This window comes from Equus przewalskii, chromosome 2 (genome assembly GCF_037783145.1).
Source record: "Equus przewalskii isolate Varuska chromosome 2, EquPr2, whole genome shotgun sequence".
Taxonomy (NCBI): Eukaryota; Metazoa; Chordata; class Mammalia; order Perissodactyla; family Equidae; genus Equus; species Equus przewalskii.
The window spans coordinates 116,441,144-116,461,097 of record NC_091832.1 but is presented as its reverse complement, the minus strand read 5'-3'; the positions used below and the strand labels follow the sequence as shown (position 1 = coordinate 116,461,097).

At 37.2% G+C, this 19,954-nt stretch overlaps 1 protein-coding gene across 1 annotated transcript in view; it reads right to left on the bottom strand.

The window, feature by feature from the left end:
* COL25A1 (collagen type XXV alpha 1 chain) overlaps window positions 1-19,954 on the bottom strand; it is a 435,346-nt gene that overhangs the window by 192,227 nt on the left and 223,165 nt on the right. The window contains exons 3-4 of the mRNA XM_070611755.1: window positions 6,748-6,792; window positions 4,770-4,777 (exon numbers count right to left, since the gene is read on the bottom strand). Of these exons, the coding sequence (XP_070467856.1) occupies window positions 4,770-4,777; window positions 6,748-6,792 (53 nt within the window). The remainder of the gene's footprint in view (window positions 1-4,769; window positions 4,778-6,747; window positions 6,793-19,954) is intronic.

Sequence of the window (19,954 nt, the reverse complement as noted above, 5' to 3'; positions counted from 1 at the left end):
CTGCGTGCAGGGTCCCAAAATGAACTACTCACCGGTGACAGCCTATGGTCATTCTATTATAACTCTGTCCTCAAACCACCTTTAAACACGAATTAGTTCTCCGGGTTTGCTTTGTGTGTGTCTTTGGTGTGTTATAGTTACTACATCTGAATGAATCTAGCCACCCTGGTATTTTGTAGTGATCTTGCTTCCTATAAGGTAAATGGTTTGCTCCCTCCATCCACAATAATACCCTATTATTATATTATTATGTTATGATTGTATTATTATGTATTATATTATAGAGAAATAACAGTCCCTACACATGCAAAAGCATGCTCTTTGAACCCAAATAGAAATTAAAATATTTTAATAATTAAGTAGGAATATAACAAAGAAGCAATTAAAGGAACATTTGTTGAAACAGTCCATGACAATTTTATATTCAGTTTTCTTGACTCAAGAACCAAAGATCGTATCTCCACACAGTTTACTTCTGTTAGATGAGAATTAGATGATTTATAAGTTTGTTTTGAGTAACTGGTAATATGAAAGAGCACATATATGGAAGAGCTACAGACAACTAAGAAAAGCTTAAATGAATCATAGATAAAAGAGAGAAGGATAAGATACAACAAAGAAGGTACTTGCAAAGGAGATGTTAACACTTAAACCTTACTTCTCTGAAAAACATCTTGTAGAAATATGAGGGGATGGGCACCTGGGTTCAGATGCTGGTTCTGCCTCCTGAGTACTTGGGCAAACTGTTTGACCTGCCCAACCCTCAGTTTCCTCCTCTGTAAAATGGGTGTAACAAATGTCTAGTTCACAGGACCGGTATGAGAACGGGTATGTAAAGTGACATGTGGTATGTAGTTACTATAAATTGTAGTTATTAGTATATCTGGAAAAGATTTACTATTGACTTAAAAGTCATATTGTTTTTTCAATATGAAGAAAAGATATCAGAGTTTCTCCTCTAAAAGTTCTGCACGGATTTCTTTCCTAATTCATCTACCACACTGGCAGAAATTGCTTGTAAGCTTTACTTGGCTGAGTCTGCTCCATTCATCTGTCAACAAGATTCTGGGCTTCAAATCGAGTTGACAATCGTTGAAGGTGAATGCAGGCTGCCCGACAGCGTCGTATTTCACACTTCAGAGGGTTCTACGCTACCAACAATAACATCATATCTCTGTCAGTCAGGCACAATTATGGGGATTGAGAGATTGAGACAAACAAAAGCCAGTTAAAGCGGGTCTCTGCAGTCTTTCCTGCCTACAGTTGTAGGACCTGTTTGATTCTGTTTCCTGTGAACATTAGAATGGCACCTCCTTCAGAGACAAAAGGACAGAGAAACCACATCCCCCGCTGACTCTAAAAAGATCAAAACTAGTGCAAAATTTGCCATATTTGAAAACTCTGAAGTCATCTTGTAAATTTTGATCATACCCTTTGCTTCTTGTTGAAACACAAATGTATTTTTTTAAGCTATAAAAATAGAAGGTACAATTTCATGCCATCTGGAGTCAGCCAATGCAACGGTCAGACAAATCATTCTAGCCAACACATCTGTGCCATCGAGTTAGGCGCTCAAAGCACTCGACGAGATTCCTTTAGAGCAATGTTTTATACACGTTACCTTTATGAGAAGGAAAATAGAAAAAAGTACCTGATAGTCACATAAAAATAAATTACATACATTATCATAAAATTACTTCACCGCAGCCTTTTATAGTGGAGATGCCTATGGTAGCAATATCTTTTTCTCAACATGGATAGGGCCGAGCAGTAAGCTGAACAGCTTCCTAAAGCGTAGATTGATATGTGGGATCTAACTCAAGCTGTATTTCAAGTTTTCAATTATAAGTGGCCTCAATATGCAAGATACAGAAACTGACAAAAGAAACACGTTAGCCACACATAATTCTAGCATGATATATCCAACTTTTCCAAAATATATCAAATGAAGATGCAAATGTAAGGTTGCTAAGTTAAATTTTATCATTAAGCTTTTTCTTTTTACTCTTACTTGAGAGTATTACTTTAGGAGGGCAATGAAAAAAGATGACTACCAGTGACAAAGAGATCTGCCATTGTCCCTCAGGCCGACCAAGCTTTCCTTTGTTCGCTTGTCTTAGTGAGTGTTCTAACGTTGCCTTTGGCACTATTGACCACACTTCACAACAAAGTGAAAGCGAATGTCAAGAAAACGCACATCAGGACACCAGGTTACACTTCACAATCTCTCTGTCCACCTGAAGCCACAGGACCACAGAAGGTCACAGCTAGAAGGACGTTCCAGGGATTTACTTGATACAGGTTCTGTGCCAAGGATTGCTCACCAGCAGTAAGACTACTTAACCGCGCAGATGACCATTGTTCCTCCATTTCATTTACAGAATGGAGGCAAGGGCAACTGCCGAGAAAACGGCAGCATAACCTCTGATATTTTATCCAATTTCTTATGTGTGGAGAGAGTTAAATAATTTTTTTTTTAATTAGGGAAATAGAATTTCTCTAAAAATAAAATTACAGAAACTTTCAGTTCACAGAAAAGAAGTGGAATTAAAAAAGGACACATAAAATTAAATGATGCTAAAAATAGGAAGAGTATGGTCACTACAAGTTAAACTGTCAAAAACTGGATATTGCATCTCAAGAAATATACCATTGATAAACCTGTTTAATCATGGTCTTGCCACTGTTCATTAATTTTTATTCAGATGCAAGAAATATAACGGAAATATCTTCTAAAGCCAGTTACTATAAAGCAAAATTTGATGAAAGGCAAATACTTCTTGAAAGTCATATATAGGCATTTATAAATTAGAGGCTCAAGAGGATTCCATTATAAGATATTTCACCCTTGATATGGGGTCCCAAGTACTATGGTAAGACTCCATTGTATTAGTAAAAATAGCATCATCAATATCTATTTTTTCTCTTTTACACAATCAATGGTTTTTTATCTTATCAAATGTGAGTGACTTGAATTACCTTTTAGTCAGTATGAAAACTCATGATTATACTTTATTTTTTGGATTGATGCAGTTCGCTAAACACATCATAACTTCTCTAAAATGCAGTTGAGACGGGGCAGTATTAACGCTTGCTTTATAAATTAGCCACTTTACATTTTTTGGTCACGCTTTTACTATGCGTAATTATTTATATCAAGGAATATGATTTGACCCATGGCCTGCCAAACCTGTGTGACCATGATCCATGTGATCACACACTTCTAATTCATAGGGAACAGGGATAATTGGTAAGCAGAAAGGGTTTAAAATCAGACATATCTGGTGGAATTCCAACTTTGCAAACCCTCTCTAGCAGGGCAACTGTTGATAATCAACCTTCATGAGCTTCCGTTTCCTCACCAACAATGGGAATGGTGACATCAGAGGAGTGCTGCGAGACAAAATGAAAGTATGTGTGTAAAGGGCCCAAAACACTACCTGCCATATACTAGCAGCTTAAAACATAGTCGTTCTCTTTTCTATTTATCTAATAAGTATGTAGAGAACCTGGACTAATAGACCCCGAGAAAGCAAGAGCTACACAGATGCCTAAATTTGTGAAGGACCAAAGAGGAAATACTAGAATCCTGAATGTCACCGTAAGGCGGAAATGAGATTTAACAACCTCTCGGCATGCCTGATACTTACATCCACAAAAAGGAGCCTTGAACACTCTCTTCTGGCTGTAATCTCCAGAGTTTCCTCTGGGTAGTAGTGGTTTGTTTCTAGTTTGAAAGACAGAGGCTTAAATATGAAGCCAAAGAGTAAGTGTCCTAGACCTGGGGCATGCCATCTGCCTAGCATTAAGCAAGAGCTGAAAGTCAGTTACAGAAGCAAAGTCATTTCTAACATGATTTATGTTCCATCCTTGAACGTGGCAGGAAGACTGCAAAAGATATTTGGAAGCCAATGCTTCCTCTGAATAAAGTAAACGAGTACATGCTAAGCCCCTCTCCCCGGACCATGCTGGCCTGTTAGATAAGTTGCCAATGTGGAGTCTGTGAATCTTGGAGCAAACTGGCTCTTCAGGATGAGAAAATATTTCAAGGCCAATGATCATGGCTACTGTAAATGCACAGTGCACAACACAAACACTGGGGTCAGACAACAGATATCCAGGATATTACTCAAAAACACATCTAGCTCAAAGCTGACAAGATAATCTGTTCCTGTGAGTGCAAAGCAGACTGGAATGCTGCAGCTATGACCCACTCAAGGAAAGGAAAAAGCAAGGGCATCTCTCCAGGGGCTCCATCTCAGGCTCTTCATGCAGGCAAAGCTCCAATAGACTTCAAAGGAGTATAGCCTGACGGGGGAGGACTGGACCAGGCCCATGGGGGTATCACTTCCAAGATCATGTTGCCATCTACATTTGGTGGACTGGCAAATGCAAATATTTCAGATACAAGTTTAAACAGATGAAAAAAGAAGTGTGAAATAGCTTGGAGATTTGCTTGCAAAAGAAACCTCAGAATTCCAGGAAAAGCATTTAATAGTAGGAGCTTCATAAGTTATTCCAAAACTCCCAAGAGAGTAATTGGTTTGTGATCGTATTAAAAATAAAGTTTTTTTAAATTGACGCGCATTACATTCCAACATGTACAAAATAGTTTACTTAAAAAATAATTTCCAGAAGTTAAGTATTCTTCAAAGATCAGTAACATTTTTCTAATTGGAATATAGACTATATTTTGATGTTTTAGCAAAGTGTTAACATACGTGATCCTGATTAATGTAGAAGAGCCCAAATGCAGCAAATATACTTACAGGAGGACCTGTGGTGGGGGTGGAGAGACAAGAAAAAGGGAGAGACGAATTAGTGAATACGCAAAATACTAAGATTAAATGAAAGATTGACATAATCATCAGCACAATACAAGGGACATAGAAGTCATTTAGATTTCAGTGGTTCTTAATCTTTTTTGGGGTCATGGACCCTTTGAGACCATATCAGAAAAACGCATTTACATCTTTCTGCATACAAAATTTTGCATAAAATTTCAAATAATATCAATTCCTTGATGCCTGTTTATGGATTACTGAGAGGTTCATATATCTTAAGAAAAGACTGCCTAATTTATATACCTAAATATTTAGATAAAATGTGAATCAGGAAGATCTTTGGTCACCCAGGACAGACCAGTTATAGAGAATTGATATACAACTTTCTTAAGTTTGGTAAAATGGCTAAATCAGAAATGTATCCCTTATTTGTTCTAAGAATGTTTTTCATTCAGTAGCATTGTCAGTATATAAAAGACTACATCCTGATGTCTATATGTTTCTTTAAAACTATGTATTCTCATCAAAACACAGGCAAAATCTAAGAAAATTTCAATATTTTGCACACCATCAGCTTAATTAAAACACCAGTTTTAAGTAACCAGGAGGTTGGGAATTGACTTTTGTATCTTCTATAAAACTTTACAAAAGGGCAGCATTTTCACTGTTTTTTTCCAATCCCCTTTCTTTTGACACAAAGAACAATTCAGCGGTTATTTGACTCCACCAACATTTCATCATTTTTTTTCCTCAAAACAAACTTACAAAGCAGCTTCCATTATAAAACTTTGTACTTTGTGAAGGGCTATCCAAACCAGTTTCCATTATTTAGACTCAATGAGGCTTAAAGATAACTTTTGAGAATACTCTTAAAGGAATTAAGCAGATACACTGCCTAAATTATTGAATTTTCATAAATCCTTTTTACTTTGACATCTTTTTTCCAAAAGGAAGAGGAAATGAGACCAAAAAAACCAATCTGCTGTCTGCTCTTTTTGATAGGTTAGTATTTTTACTATTTGACACTTAGTAATTGGTTGTTTTTAATACTGATAAATACTTATAGAAAATACTGGAAAATAACAATTCTTAGCACACTAGAATCAAACCTTAAATTACCTTCTTCTTATCTTGACTTCTCATGGTTATTTACATTTTTGGAGTCTTAGACTTTATAAAGTAAAAAAGTAAGCAAACTCAGTCATTCGGATATCTTGGTTTCAAAAAATGTTTTATTTGACTTTTCTGCTTCCCTTTGTATGTAAGGATTTGGCCTGAAAGCCAAGACTCACTGAAGCGGGCGTCAGGACAACTGCTTGAGTTTCAAGTTCTGCTCATAAAAAAGTGCATGGCCTTGGCCGACCACCTGACTGCTCTGGGCCTCCATTTCCTCAACTACAAAATGAAAATGCTGGATTGATTGCCAAGGCTGCTGTCATCACTAAAATTCTAGGGTTATACCAGAGGAACACAAATTCTCAAATTTTGAAAAAAATGAGAGTAAAAGCATCACAAAATTGTACCAGTTGGATAAAATAACAATAAAGCTTTCCAAGACATGTGCCCCAGTGTCCCAAGACAGATGTTTTCACAGAGAACCTACATTCACTGACCACCTACAGAGAGGGAGGCAGGGGAGATGTTGCCACACTGCGTGCAGCTGAGAAATCCTCCAACGGACGCAGAAAGGACAGGCTTAACCTGATACAGTAAATAAGCCAAAACTGGGTGCCAGTGGTTATGAAACTGTAATTAATAATATTTTGCCAACTTCTCCTTCCTACAGTTTGATGGACGTAAGGAGAAGACAAAAAACATTCTAGGTCTAGCAGAGAAGATTTAAAGACACACAAGCACACACACGCAACCTCCAACTAGACAATCTAATCATTAATTAGGAGGAACAGATGCAGAAACCTAACCAGAACATGAATGACACAGAGCAGCTGAAAGAGACACTTACCAGATTCTCCTCTTCGGCCCCTCTTACCTCGTTTCCCCGGAGGGCCTGAAATACAAAGAATAAATTTTTGAATGTGATCTAACTTTTTTTTTCTGGTTCCAAAATGGCTAGTAAATAATTCCTATACATATTTTATCACTGTTTTTAACTCACAATTTCAAGAAAGGGACCACATATTTGTAAAGGCCAGCACTATCTTTGGTATTTCAACCTAACCCTTAAGCTTCACTTAATTATAAAAGCTACATGAGACCTCTAATCACCTAGTGTTACTTCGGAACACTAAAGATTCGGAATTTTTATTCATCCTGGCTCAATAGCATAAATAAAGAAAGGCTTGCTAAGCAAATTGGTGGTATTGAGATTTCATGTTTCTTAGGAAAATTTCTTTTCTGAAGGTTTCAGTATATTAATAATTAAAAGTCCTAAGTATAAACGACTATAGTTTCTCTTCAGTCAGGTCCATCATGATTCTCTCGAAAATATTTAGTTGGCAGTTAATTAAATGTATATATTAGTAATGGAAATAATCCTTACACATATTTCTATTTTATTAAATGTGAATATATATATATTGGAATTTCCCTAATTGAGAACCAGCTGAGTTAAAATCACATCCTTTTAATTAGAAAGTGTTTAGGTAGTAACTATAGGCCTCATTTGTCTAAGGGGCTAGCTCATTTCTTGTCATGCAATAAATATTTAGTCCTTACAATGATCCCACTACAAAAGTGGAGAAAAAACTCTTTTTTCAGTGTGTTGCCTACAAAGATCACAAAGCTGGTATGTATCAGACATAGCATGAGATTCTGGACATTCACGGCCATTATTTCAAGCCATTATTCTCAGCTATATAATTTCTGCCTTCATTCCCTTGGGTAGGAATAGCTCCCACTGAATTATGGTTCAGGCAAATAGAAGAGAATAATTAGCCCACAATGAGAACTGAGGTCTTATAATATTTGCTGGATGAAAGAGGCCAAGGAAAACACAGAACTGCCTGGCTTTAAAGAATGAGCTGCTAAGGTAGACTGATGACTTCCAAACTCTAGAAAGTTCAGGACACAAGCAGCACAGGCCTTAGCATCCAGCTGACTCTCAGTGTGATCCTGAGCCACCGATTTCCACATGGAAACACCATCACGAGAAATAAAAACATTGGTGGGCTAGTAAGTTTCCCCTCCAGCCATTCCACAGAATGTTTGGCCATCTGTGTTTTGTAAGAGGTTAAAAATAATTAAACAATAAAATTAGTTGAAAATATTAGGAGAAGCAGCTTTACAGCAGAGTCCAGAATGGTCATTAGAAATATTAGGTTTCTTTCTGTATTCTGGAATAAGGAAACATTTTAATCATAATTCAAGGTATTCTTGGCCAGATTGAAAGCAGGAGGAGAATCATATAAATAGGTAAATAAACCCAGTAGGACACTAATAGGTATGAAAATAATATATTTATATACTCTCTCAAACACACACATATATTGACATATTCTGATATTATACAATGTCCTTAAAAGTAGGAATCAGATTTTTTTCTATTACAAAATCACTTAAACTAAGAAGTATTTAGCAACTACTGTAACTTATGATGTCTGCAGTCTGCACAGTAGGGGTTATAGGGCCTGTATAAGATGTATACCTGCCATAAAGAGGCAAAGAAGTTGAGAAGATTAAAATATTACACATGAAAAATTGTTGGTAGCATGTTGTGAAGATGAACAATGAATTTATGCTCTGATTTGTTCCTTCTACTCAAAACACATGGTCAATTATAAAAAGAGAAAAGGTATTTAGAAGAATTTGTATACAAAAAAGAAATGGGCATGTCCACAGGCCAGAAATGGACCAAAAAGCAAAGTGGAGAGCAGTGATAAAACCATGAGCCTGCTGAACTCCAGTTCTAGAAGTAGGAATGGCGGCCACAAGTACTATTCCTGAAGAAGACACACACAAAAGTTCTCTAACCAGAGCCAGACTCACTTCTTCAAGCCAGCAGCTTAGAAGTGCTGAAGACCTTGGTCTCTGGCTTAGTGACTGAAGAATACAGACATGATCTCTCAGTCAGAAAAGGAAGTAAGGATCTGCTGGTTTGATGCCTAACTCTATGATATCCCCAACACAACTCAGAGACCGGAGTCCTGAAATGCCATTTTTAAGATTAGTCTTGTCTAGAAGGCTGGGGGGTCAGCTAAAGACCAACACAGAATGGTTAGGTAAAAAAGGGTGAGCACAGAGGAAAGAAAGGCAGACACACAGAGAGAAAACTACACCAATAATAATAATAATAATACCTACTACTCATACTGAGTATACAAACCAAAATTCTAAAACACACGAGGAAATCTAATGCTAAGAAAGACAGCACTCACAAGAGGATCATGAATTCTGTCCAGGTATTAATTTTAAGAAATCATCAGACAAAGGTCAGTATGTTAATCATGCTTTAAGAGATAAATGAAGAAGTAACACTCATTAAAGAGCAAAGGATTTTAAATTTAAACAGCAAAGAAAAAAAGAACAAATGGACTTGAAAGAGAACCCTTAAGAAATCTTGAAAATGAAAAATACAGTCATTGAAATTTTTTTAAAAGATAAATTAATTAAATGCTAGCCTGGATATGGCTGAAGAGAAAATCGAGGTAAGAGATGCAGAACGCAGCCCAGAGAGACAGAGCCAATATCTGTTTATCTATATCTATCTATCTACCTACTATAGTCTGAATGATTGTGTACTCCCAAAATTCATATGTCAAAATTCTAACCCCCAAGGATGATGGTATGAGGAGGTGGGGTCTTTGGGAGGTGCTTAAGTCGTGAGGCTAGAACCCTCATGAATAGGATTCATGCTCTTATAAAAGAGAACCCAGAGAGCTCTCCAGCCCTTTTCACCATGTGAGGACACAGTGAGAAGGCACGAGCTATGACCCAGGAGGAGGGCCCTCACCCAAAGGCGACCAGGCTGGTGCCTTGATCCTAGACCTCCAGCCTCCAGAACTCTGAAAAACTGTTTATAAGCCACCCAGTCTGTGATATTTTGTTAGAGAAACGAAACAGACTAAGACACTATTGATTGATCAATCGATCTATCTATGTTAAGAGGCAAAATTTAACCATCGAAAGGAGAACCCAAAAAAAGTGATAGAGAAGCCTTTGTTTAACAGATAATAGATGAGAATTTTCCAGAATTGAATACAAGAGTCCTAAGATTGAACTCATACTCTGAGTGGCAAGTAAAAATAAATCACACTTAAACTTAGGAATATTCAAGGATAAAGAGAAAATGTTAGGACCTACCAGAGGGAAGACTACAGTGGGTGGTACTTAGACTGACCACTGTCTCACCCACAATGAAGGTGCCAGAAGGGCCCAGTCCTGATTTTTATGACAAGTCTTAGAAGTCTATAATTATTATTTGTTTATTGGAATTAGTTTATTTGTCATCTTCCCCCTGAAGCATGTTCCTTTTAAATAGTAGAATTTATCAGACAAAAAGAATAAATTGCATAAATGTTTAAAAATTGTTTGAAATAATTTTTTAAAGATAGATTATGAAAAAGTGATCAAAGAAACAATAATATCTTTTGAAGAAATCAAAACATGAACATGTCTACCTTAAACATTCACTCAGAAGACTTCAAGAAATGAAACAAATGCTGCCGCGAAGCTGCTCGTTATGTTGAGAACTGAGAAGGAATAGGATCTAAGACAACGGAAAACTTGGCAAGACAGATATCTATTGAATATGATAAAGTTTTACAAAGAATGTAATAATATTTGAGAGAGAAAATGAAGCCAACTAAGTTATGAGAAGATGGGAATCTAAACTTTATAGGATTTACAAAGAAAACACTAGATTTGAGAAGAGCATGTTATAATTACTACAGGAAACAGAAGATTGGAGTGAGCATTATTCTGAGGTTAGTAAACTAATAAATTATACAAAACTCTCAGGAGGACTTAGATAAAGATATTTCTTACAAAGAGAATAAATAGAAGTTTTGAAGATGTCTACTGTGCAGATGAGAGTATTTGATATTGCTTCTGCATTTAAGGGCAAAATAATAGAAAATGGTACGGATGGGATGAATTTGACAATGGATAGCTGGCAAGTCACCAGAGTGAGAAGATGAGAAATCAAAAGAGACAAATGAGAGATGTTTCCCAAGCAAAACCAATGTGAACAATAGTTGGAAAAGATAGCGACCGTTTCCATTCCAAACTGAGCAGTCAAGTATCAGCCAGGCGTGAGCTGTAAGAACAAATACAGAAGCTGGAACCTGATTCTTATTCACTGAATTTGGCCAGATCCTTGCAGCAGAAATTCTCAGTGAATTCTATCAGCAGAAAGACATGACTCTGCAAAAGACAGTGGTTCAAGAATATGAATGGGAAGAGAAAAAGCAGAAGCTATCAGCAACAGAGGAAGTGAAAACTTATGAGCAGAGTATTCATGAAAGGAAGAATGAATTACAGAAAACAGAGGAAGGCTATAAAACCACATTGCTCTTCACGATAAGAAAATTCATGACAAGTGGTACTGTTCATGCTTCGAAAACAGTTTTTGCTTGAAAGATGATGCAAACTGTCAGCCTGAGAGAGTTATCAGTAAAAATTAGGCATAAGGGTAATGCTTTAAAGACTAGTGTTGACAAACCCAACTGCAGACAGACCCAGGTCATCAAACCACATCAGAGCCAGGTGTCTTAAGCCAGGCCAGCTCTTTTGGCCCACAACTAATATTGTTGGAACACTCTACTCCTCACTAATGATGAACACACCTGTGATAAGGCTCTTCTCTAAGGTTAGATACGTGCTTAGAAGTAAACATATGCCTTACACGGGCCTTCCTGTGGTCTTGGGGGTGGTTGTTATTGCAAATATCTGGATTACCTTATCTGGCTTATCAGATAAATTACCGAAACCTATCAATTCTACTCCTATTACTTGAATCTGTTCACTTCTCTCCACTCCTATAAGTATTTCAAGGCTGAGCTTAAATGTAACCTTTCTGGGTACTCTGAAAAGAGATTTTTTTTACTGGAATTTTATTTATATTTTTAAAACATTTTTACCTCTTATAAACACTTACAATTAAACACACACAAAGCATTCAAGAAAGCTTCAAAATTCATAATCAGCTGGGTGTTTTGTTTTGTTATTACCTCATGCTTCCTATTTCAACACACATTTCTGGTTTTGTCTGCTTTTTGGAGATCAGAAATCATGTGGATAGAAACAAAGAGAAGAAATCAACTTAAAATGGATTAAAGACTTAAACATAAGAAGTGAAACCATAAAACTCCTAGAAGAAAGCATAGGGAAAAAAGTCCTTGACAGTGGTCTTGCCAATGACTTTTTGGATATGACACCAAAAGCACAGTAACTAAAGCAAATGTAAACAAGTAGAACCACATCAAATTAAAAAGCTTCTGCATAGCAAAGGAAATCATCAACAAAATTAAACAAACTTACAGAATGGGAGAAAGTATTTGCAAAGTATATATCTGATAAGGAGTTAATATCTAAAATATATGAAGAACTCATAAACTCAATAGCAAAGAAACAAATAACTGGATTTAAAAATGGGCAAAGGATCTGAATACATATTTCCACAAAGAAGACATCCAAATGGCCAACAGTTGTGCGAAAAAGTGCTCAACATCACTAACCATCAGAGAAATACAAATCAAAACCACAATGAGGTATTACCTCACACCTGTTAGAATGGTTGTTACCAAAAAACAAAAGACAACAAGTGTAGGTGAGGGTGTGGAGAAAAGAGAACTCTAGTACACTGTTGCTGGGAATGTAAATTAGTGCAGCCACTATGGAAAACAGTATGAAGGTTCCTCAAAAAATTAAAATTAGAAATACCATATGATCTAGCACTTCTGGGCATTTATCCAAAGGAATTCACATCAGGACCTCGAAGAGATACCTGCACTCCCATGCTCATTGCAGCATTATTCACAATAGCCAAGACATGGAAATGGCCATCCACGATGAATGGATAAAGTAAATGTGGTATATAGATACAATGGAATATTATTCAGCCTTAAAAAAGAAGGAAATCCTGACATTTGCAACAACATGGATGGACCTAGAGGATATTATGCTAAGTGAAATAAGCCAGACACAAAAAGACAAACGCTATATGATCTGATTTATATGTGGAATCTAAAATAGCCAAATTCAGAGAAGTAGAGAATAGAATGGTCACTACCAGGGGCTGGGGGAAGGGGGAAATGGGGAGGTGATGATCACATGGTACAAAGGTTCAGTTATAAAAGATAAATTCTGGAGCTCTGCCACACAGCATAACGCCTATAGCTCACAATACTGCGCTGTACACTGAAAATTTGCTAAGAGGATAGATCTTATGTTAGGTTTTCTTACTTCAAAATAATAATAATAATGATAATAAAAGGAGCAGGAGGAAACTTTGGGAGGTGATGGATATGTCTATGGCCTTAATGATAGAGATGGTTTCATGGATGTATACTTATCCCCAAACTCATCAAGTTGCATATATTAAATATGTACAGCTTTATACATGTCAACTATACTTCAATAAAGTGGTTTTAAAAAAAAGAAACATAGTGAAGGCTCATGGCCTAGGTGATTGGGCTTACGTGTGTTGTTATAAAAACCTGAGAACAGGGAGAAACGTAGCCACTTTGTTGCCAGTATGACCTAATGGTCACTAATGACCTGGGTCATTTGAGAATTAATTCCTGACTGAATTTCCCTGAAAGAAGTAAAGAATGCATATAAAGGCGCAAAATGGGAGCTCAATAAATATCAGCTTCCTCTTTTGCTCTATTCATATTTTCTTTTTGTATTTAGTCAATAGTGATAATGTATTCGAGTATTTGACAAGAAATGCTGAATATGGATGTGAATAAGATTGTGAGAGATTAACATTACCTTCCAATTGTAACAGTCAAAGAGGCAGTTTAGTATAAAGAAAAGAATATGGAAGTGTTAAAAGAATTACAGGTTTTCACTACTGTGTAAATTAAGCTAACTTCCAATTATCCTCTTTGATTTTTGTCTGCTAAAAGATCTAATAAATGAAAATACCCTACCACATTTATATGATTATTGTGAGGATGAAAATTGTAAAGTGCTACATACGTATGTTAAATGACTGTTTCCTTCATCTCTCATTAAGGCATTGATGCTTAGTAAACTATTTCCTTGTCATATTACTGTCATATTCCTCAATAAAAATAGTAAGACTTCTAAACAGTTTGACACATTCTAATAAAAAGCTGAAACGTCTTGGTTTCCAAAAAGCAAAGATCCAGAATTCTGTTGGCAGAAACACAGAAAACGTTAAGGCAAAGGAAAGAGCAGGAGATAGAACCTGTGGTCAGCGAGGGCAAGAGTGAATGAGAAGCAGCGGGCAGATGGAGAAGACCCCTGTGCAGATGCACGCTGCGGGACGGAGGCCAAGAGGAGAAATGTGTGCAAACCTAGGACGCCCCTCCACCCCAACCCATCCAGGAATAGGTCTCCAACAGCTGCACACGGCTCCTGGGAGGGAGGGGTCAGACTGGGCACAGAGGAGACTGCAGATCATTCTTTCTGAGCCACCATCCCCAATCCTCCAGCTACTCTCCGAAGACTAAACCAGGTTTACCTTCAGATCTTCCGGATTAACCTTACGAGAAGGCAGAGGTTAATTTCAGAGCCTTCCCCAAGTCCGCCCACCTGCCTGCTTGCTTAATGCCTGAAATTCTTTTAACATGGACCAAAGCCTTTTATTCCACAGTTAAAAGTAGAAGGCTTAAACAGCAAATACCTGGTAGAAGTAGAATGGTAGCTAATTTTTTTTTTTTTCCTTACTCATAAAATGTCTTCCACTACAAAATACCCAGCAGGCTATACAGCCCAAAAGTTTCCACACTGGGCTTCATACGGGACTCTCAGAGGAGCCCCTATTTGCCATATTGAATTGCAGCCACTTGCAGTCAAAGTTCGTTGGCTAAAGTAAGTTTATAACCAATGATTCACATCCCTGCAAAGATAACATTGAGGCCAAGAGGGATGAAAATAACCCTCAGAGGGTCCCCTGCACAGCAGATACCAGCTTCCTGGTTCCACACACAGTGCTCTGCAACTTACCACGCTCCCTCTCATTTTCCAACCCAGGCTCCACAGTCTGAGCTGGACACAACCAGCCCAAGCTTTCCAGACTGCTGCACTTGGTCAACGGCCTGCCTCCTATTTCTATACAATGGCTACTTGGTCAGATGGATGACTGCTACTTGCTACAGTCTCCCACTGGACTGTAGGCTCTGGAGGGTAGGGACTCTCCTGCTCATCCTTCTATCTCTAGCAACTGGCGTGGGCTTGATCACCCCATGCCCTTAAAGGAACACTGCCCTCGGGCTCTTTGATGCGTGTCAACACTATTTCATACCATGTTAACTTTCGAAAGAAATAACTTTCTTTATTCGGGAGATTTATTTCCCAAGATATTTTAATCAGCATGTACTCCACTAAATGTAACATAGGCTTCTTTGTCTTAAATATCTTTTCTGCGTATGTATTTGTTTCAAACCTCAAGTTTCTAATCTCCATGGAATGTCAGTTTATGAAAGTTAATCATAATAAATAATAGGTAATAATTTAAGTTTACAATAGCCAAGCTCCATAACTCTCACTATAGAGTATTATTCAGATATAGTTTTTATTTTAAAGGCAATGCGTTCAATTGAAAAGTTGTAAAAGTATTCCTCCTTTATGTTACTAAAGTGGTAAAAAATGTAAAATTTAATAGTTGTTATTAAAAATAGTTCATTAGCATTTTAGTTATAAACAACAAAAGTAAAGTTGTTAAATTTTTATTTTCGTATCCTAACCAGGCCATGTCATAATTTTAATAAGGCTATGAATACCTATAATGTACTGGCCCCCTAACATAAGTAATTAGACTTGTTTTGTCAAATTCCTAGAGGGAATTTTAAAAATCAAATAAAATACCAAATCATTAAAGTAATTTTATGAATACTCCTTTCATAAATATGCATTTTTCTAGCTTTTATACCAGGGACTTTTTGATAATTTCAAGCAAAATTTATGAAACAGAAAGTATGTAGAGAAATTATGTCCAATGAATGGAGATAATGTGACTCACGGAAGGTATAACGAGAGAGAAAGAGAGAAAAGAACTCGCTTCAGTGGCTTATAATTGGAGCGCACCAACAGTGTGCACATTGGCCACCTTAAGCCAACTGGGTGGATATATGGATGTGTGCACTGGTTTAAATGTAAAATGCAGTGCTTCCTTGGGATAGTAGCCAAAATGGTTTAAAAAGCACTGGTTTAGAAGAAAATAGGCTCGTTATTCCAGACTACGCTTCTCATTAGGAGAGTTCTTAAGCAGCAAGCCACGCCTTTCTGGCAAAGTATGTTATCTTTCTCCCGAAGTACATTGAGAGCAGGACTCTTGTTTTATCTACTTCTATATTTTTCCAGTTTTAATGATTTCTATTGAAGTACTTAAAATAAATACAAGTAACTTCCATCAGAATTGCAGTGACTCTAATTCTCAACACTACTTGATCATTAGAGTTATTTTTAAATTGGGTGAGTTCCTATTCCTCGCGGAGAGAGGCCACTGGGCCAAAAGTGCCTTCGAAACCTTCTTCCCAGTTATCTCCATGTTAGTTCAGTTCTAGCTGGTGCTAGGTTTAAATGAAGCATTTCAAGTTTACCCAAGATTTCACTGATATTTCTAAATTTTGTAACTATGGAAAAACGATGATATTTACAAGAAAACTGGAGACTCTCCAAGAACATACTGGAAAACTACTGCACTTAAACAATAAGACAAGGGGGTTTCCCAATCGAGTGCAAGGAAATATTTTCTGGGATTTATGTAAATTCTGTGTTTCCGGAAATGGAATTCCAGCAAATGAGGAGTTGTCTTTATTGCTGTTTTCAATATTTAGATAATAAATATAGAATATTCAACAGAAACTGTTGACGACTACAAACAGCCCGGTGTTGCCGGTCATTGACTTTAATGAGGTCTGATGTGGCACAGTTGTTATTTCTATCATTCTTCTCCCACACATAACGTGTTTCATTATTGTGGTACTAGAATGTTTAACCCATGATCCTACAAGGGATTTGTCATGACAGCTTTCTTTATTTCTACTTGCAGGGGCGGGGGCTGCAAGATGTCAGAGTAGGGGTTGGGAAACAGGAAGGATGTGTTTCTCCATGAGATTGTATGCTATACAATAAGAGTGGTTATTATATGTACAATGTAATATATTAATGTGAAAAAAGAAGTTTAATTCCCCAGTTTGCAGAAAATTTTAAATGAGCCTTCTAGATTCCGTGTCTCTAATGGAATGTAGAGTGCTAAACAGCTCTTTGAAAGATAAAGAGAATTTTTAAACTAACAGAAAAAAATAACAAGATCAATGGTTGAATGTAGTTTGCCACGTTCTCAATAAATTAAAAAATGTTAATTTTTAATTTATCAGAGATTGAAACAATTTTCCTTATAGGAAATGTGGGGAAAGTGGGCCAATGGTAACTGGATTTGTTTTCCTTAATGGCTGTGCAATATCTCAAGCTTTTGCCAAATTGCTGACAGATGAGTTGAACACAGCAGCACCTCATACACCATTCCACACACGTAAATGGCCCACATGTCTTTAAGCTGGTGCTAAATTAATTATTAAGCCTGTGTTTTGCCAAAATTAGTCACCAATAGGAAAAATAATCATAACAGGACTGGTTTGACACTGAAAATTAGTGAAAGAAAATGAGAAAACAAAAAGTGCAGGTGAAACCATCCAAAGAGGATAGGATCCTTCAGAGGGAAGGGCAAGGCAGGAGTCGAGACCTGAGGGAACAACAGGCAGGCCTGAGTGTGTCATTGTGGCACGAGGGCGGGAGGGAGAGGAGAAGAGGCTGTCCCTGGAAGTCAGAGAACCTGATGGCCCCACAGAGTCATGGCAGAAAAACACAAAATACGAGGACATAATAAAAGAGATAAGGATGATGGTTAATATTTGTGAGTGCTCATCACCCATCTGGCACTGGGCTAAGCACCTCCATGCATCGTTTCTTTTCCTTACACTAGGTGTGTGATCTCAATACAGTTCTGTAAGGTGATGATTAGATAGGTTAAGTGACTTGCTCAATGTCACACATCTAGCAAGTGGTGGGTTGGGGATTTATACCCAGACAGTCTGACTCCTGAATTGTAAAGTCTAAAACTAAAGATGTGCTCATTTACGGAGCACAGCGTGGATCCCTCTGTTTCCTGGTACACACACACAGAACTACCATTAAGCGAAAGAGAAGCTGTAAATAAACCTTGAAAGAATAGGTTCAGGAGTATTTCTGAAGGCCTCTGTTTACGATTCTAACTTATAGGCTTACTTTTAGCTTCTCATTTTAAATGTAAAATAATCACAAGAAATTACTGGCCAAAAGTTAATTAACTTTTATTTTACAAAGCTAAAAAGGGGCCATTCTCTCTTCATACACTGAAAACACTCATGGTCCCCCAGGGATGTGTGATTCACACATATTGTGTACACGCTCAGTTAACCTACTCTTACATGCTGCACCCCAGTTTTGTTTTTTGAAATTTTATTGATGGTAAGAACACTTAACATGAGAACTATCCTCCCAACAAATTTTAAGTGAACAATACAGTACTGTTAACTGTAGCATGCACACCAGTTTTAACAAGTCTGTTACATATAAGTATACAGAACAAGCCAAAAAGAAAAACACTGATCTTTCAGAAATGAGGTATAGTGTCTGTTTTGTTCACTATTGTACTCTCAGTACCTGGTAAAAAATTAAATGTTAGTTAAATAGATGACTATTTTTTAAAAAGCTGAAATAATAACAACAATTTTGTAGTATTTCTTCTGGTTAAGAAACAAAAACAGCAGAGTACTATTTTTGAAATCAGCTTATTAAAAACAAGACAACAGGCCCCAAATGGAGTCGCTTATGCTAAGCCCCATGTCACAAAACAGAGGCTTGACTTGATTACAGTTTTGGCCCTCCCAGAAATGGAATCCTAAACCAGTCACTCAGCAATCACCTGATCAGCACTAGTTAGGTAACCTGGCTGATAGAACCCTGCCATCCCCTGAAGGAAAGTGACCTTGCTGTAACCAACCCGCTTTTTCCCCCAGCAGAACTTCCTTGTTCCTGCTCCCTTCTGCTTATAAGAGTCTTTCATTTTGCACAGCTCCTCAAAGCTCCTTTCTGCCTGCTGGAATGGATGTTGACTGATTCATGAATCATTGAATAAAGCCAATAAGATCTTAAAATTTACTCAGTTAATTTTGTTTTGTAACAAGCCATAGGGACATATGTTTGAAGCTGACTCTCAACACCCTAGCTGTGTGACTTTGGGCAGATTAACCTTGTAGAATCTGTCTCTTCATCTACAAAATGCAGGCTACCTGAGATAGTTTGGATCTTTGCTCCTCGGCTTTGAATTCTTCCTAGTCTCTCTCAAGTCCATCTGCATACAAGTACTAGGGTAGTCGTTTTAATATATTGTCATTATGCAATCCCCCTGATGAATAAGCTTCCACATAAATAGGGAGAAAGTACTTCTTGGTCCAACAGACAAGATTTTCCCACTAGGAAAACCTCACCCCACTATTTCTCAACCCCAAGTCTCCAGGCCACGTAAGAGTCTCTTTTTCCTAAGCCCTGGTCTTTCATCATTCTTGTCCTCTCCTGGCTTAAATTTAATTTCAAGAAGATAGGATAGAGAAGTGACAAGCCTTTCTTGCCATGCATTTGGCGCATTTTCTCCACCAATCTTTTTTCCCAACATATTCATGAATTGATTCTGCTGTGATATAAACTCTGCCTTCTTGCAGAATAGCACTACCAGCTTAATAAACATTTTAAGAGATTTGTTAAGTAAAAGTCCACCATTCTCTTTTACCAAATAGAAATGACATTTCATACTTTAAATCATAGTTTAGACAGAGCTGTTATTTGCCTATATAAGGAACTAATTTTCTCAATGCCATGATGTATTCGAAATGTCATATGTATGAAAAGTGCCTTACAAAATGTCAAATTATCTTATTAAACTAACTGAGAACAAAACGCAATGCAGGTTAGGATAATAGTTGGCCTCTCATAGCAATGCTAATATAGGTGATCTTCACCAGAAAATCAAGTCCCATTTG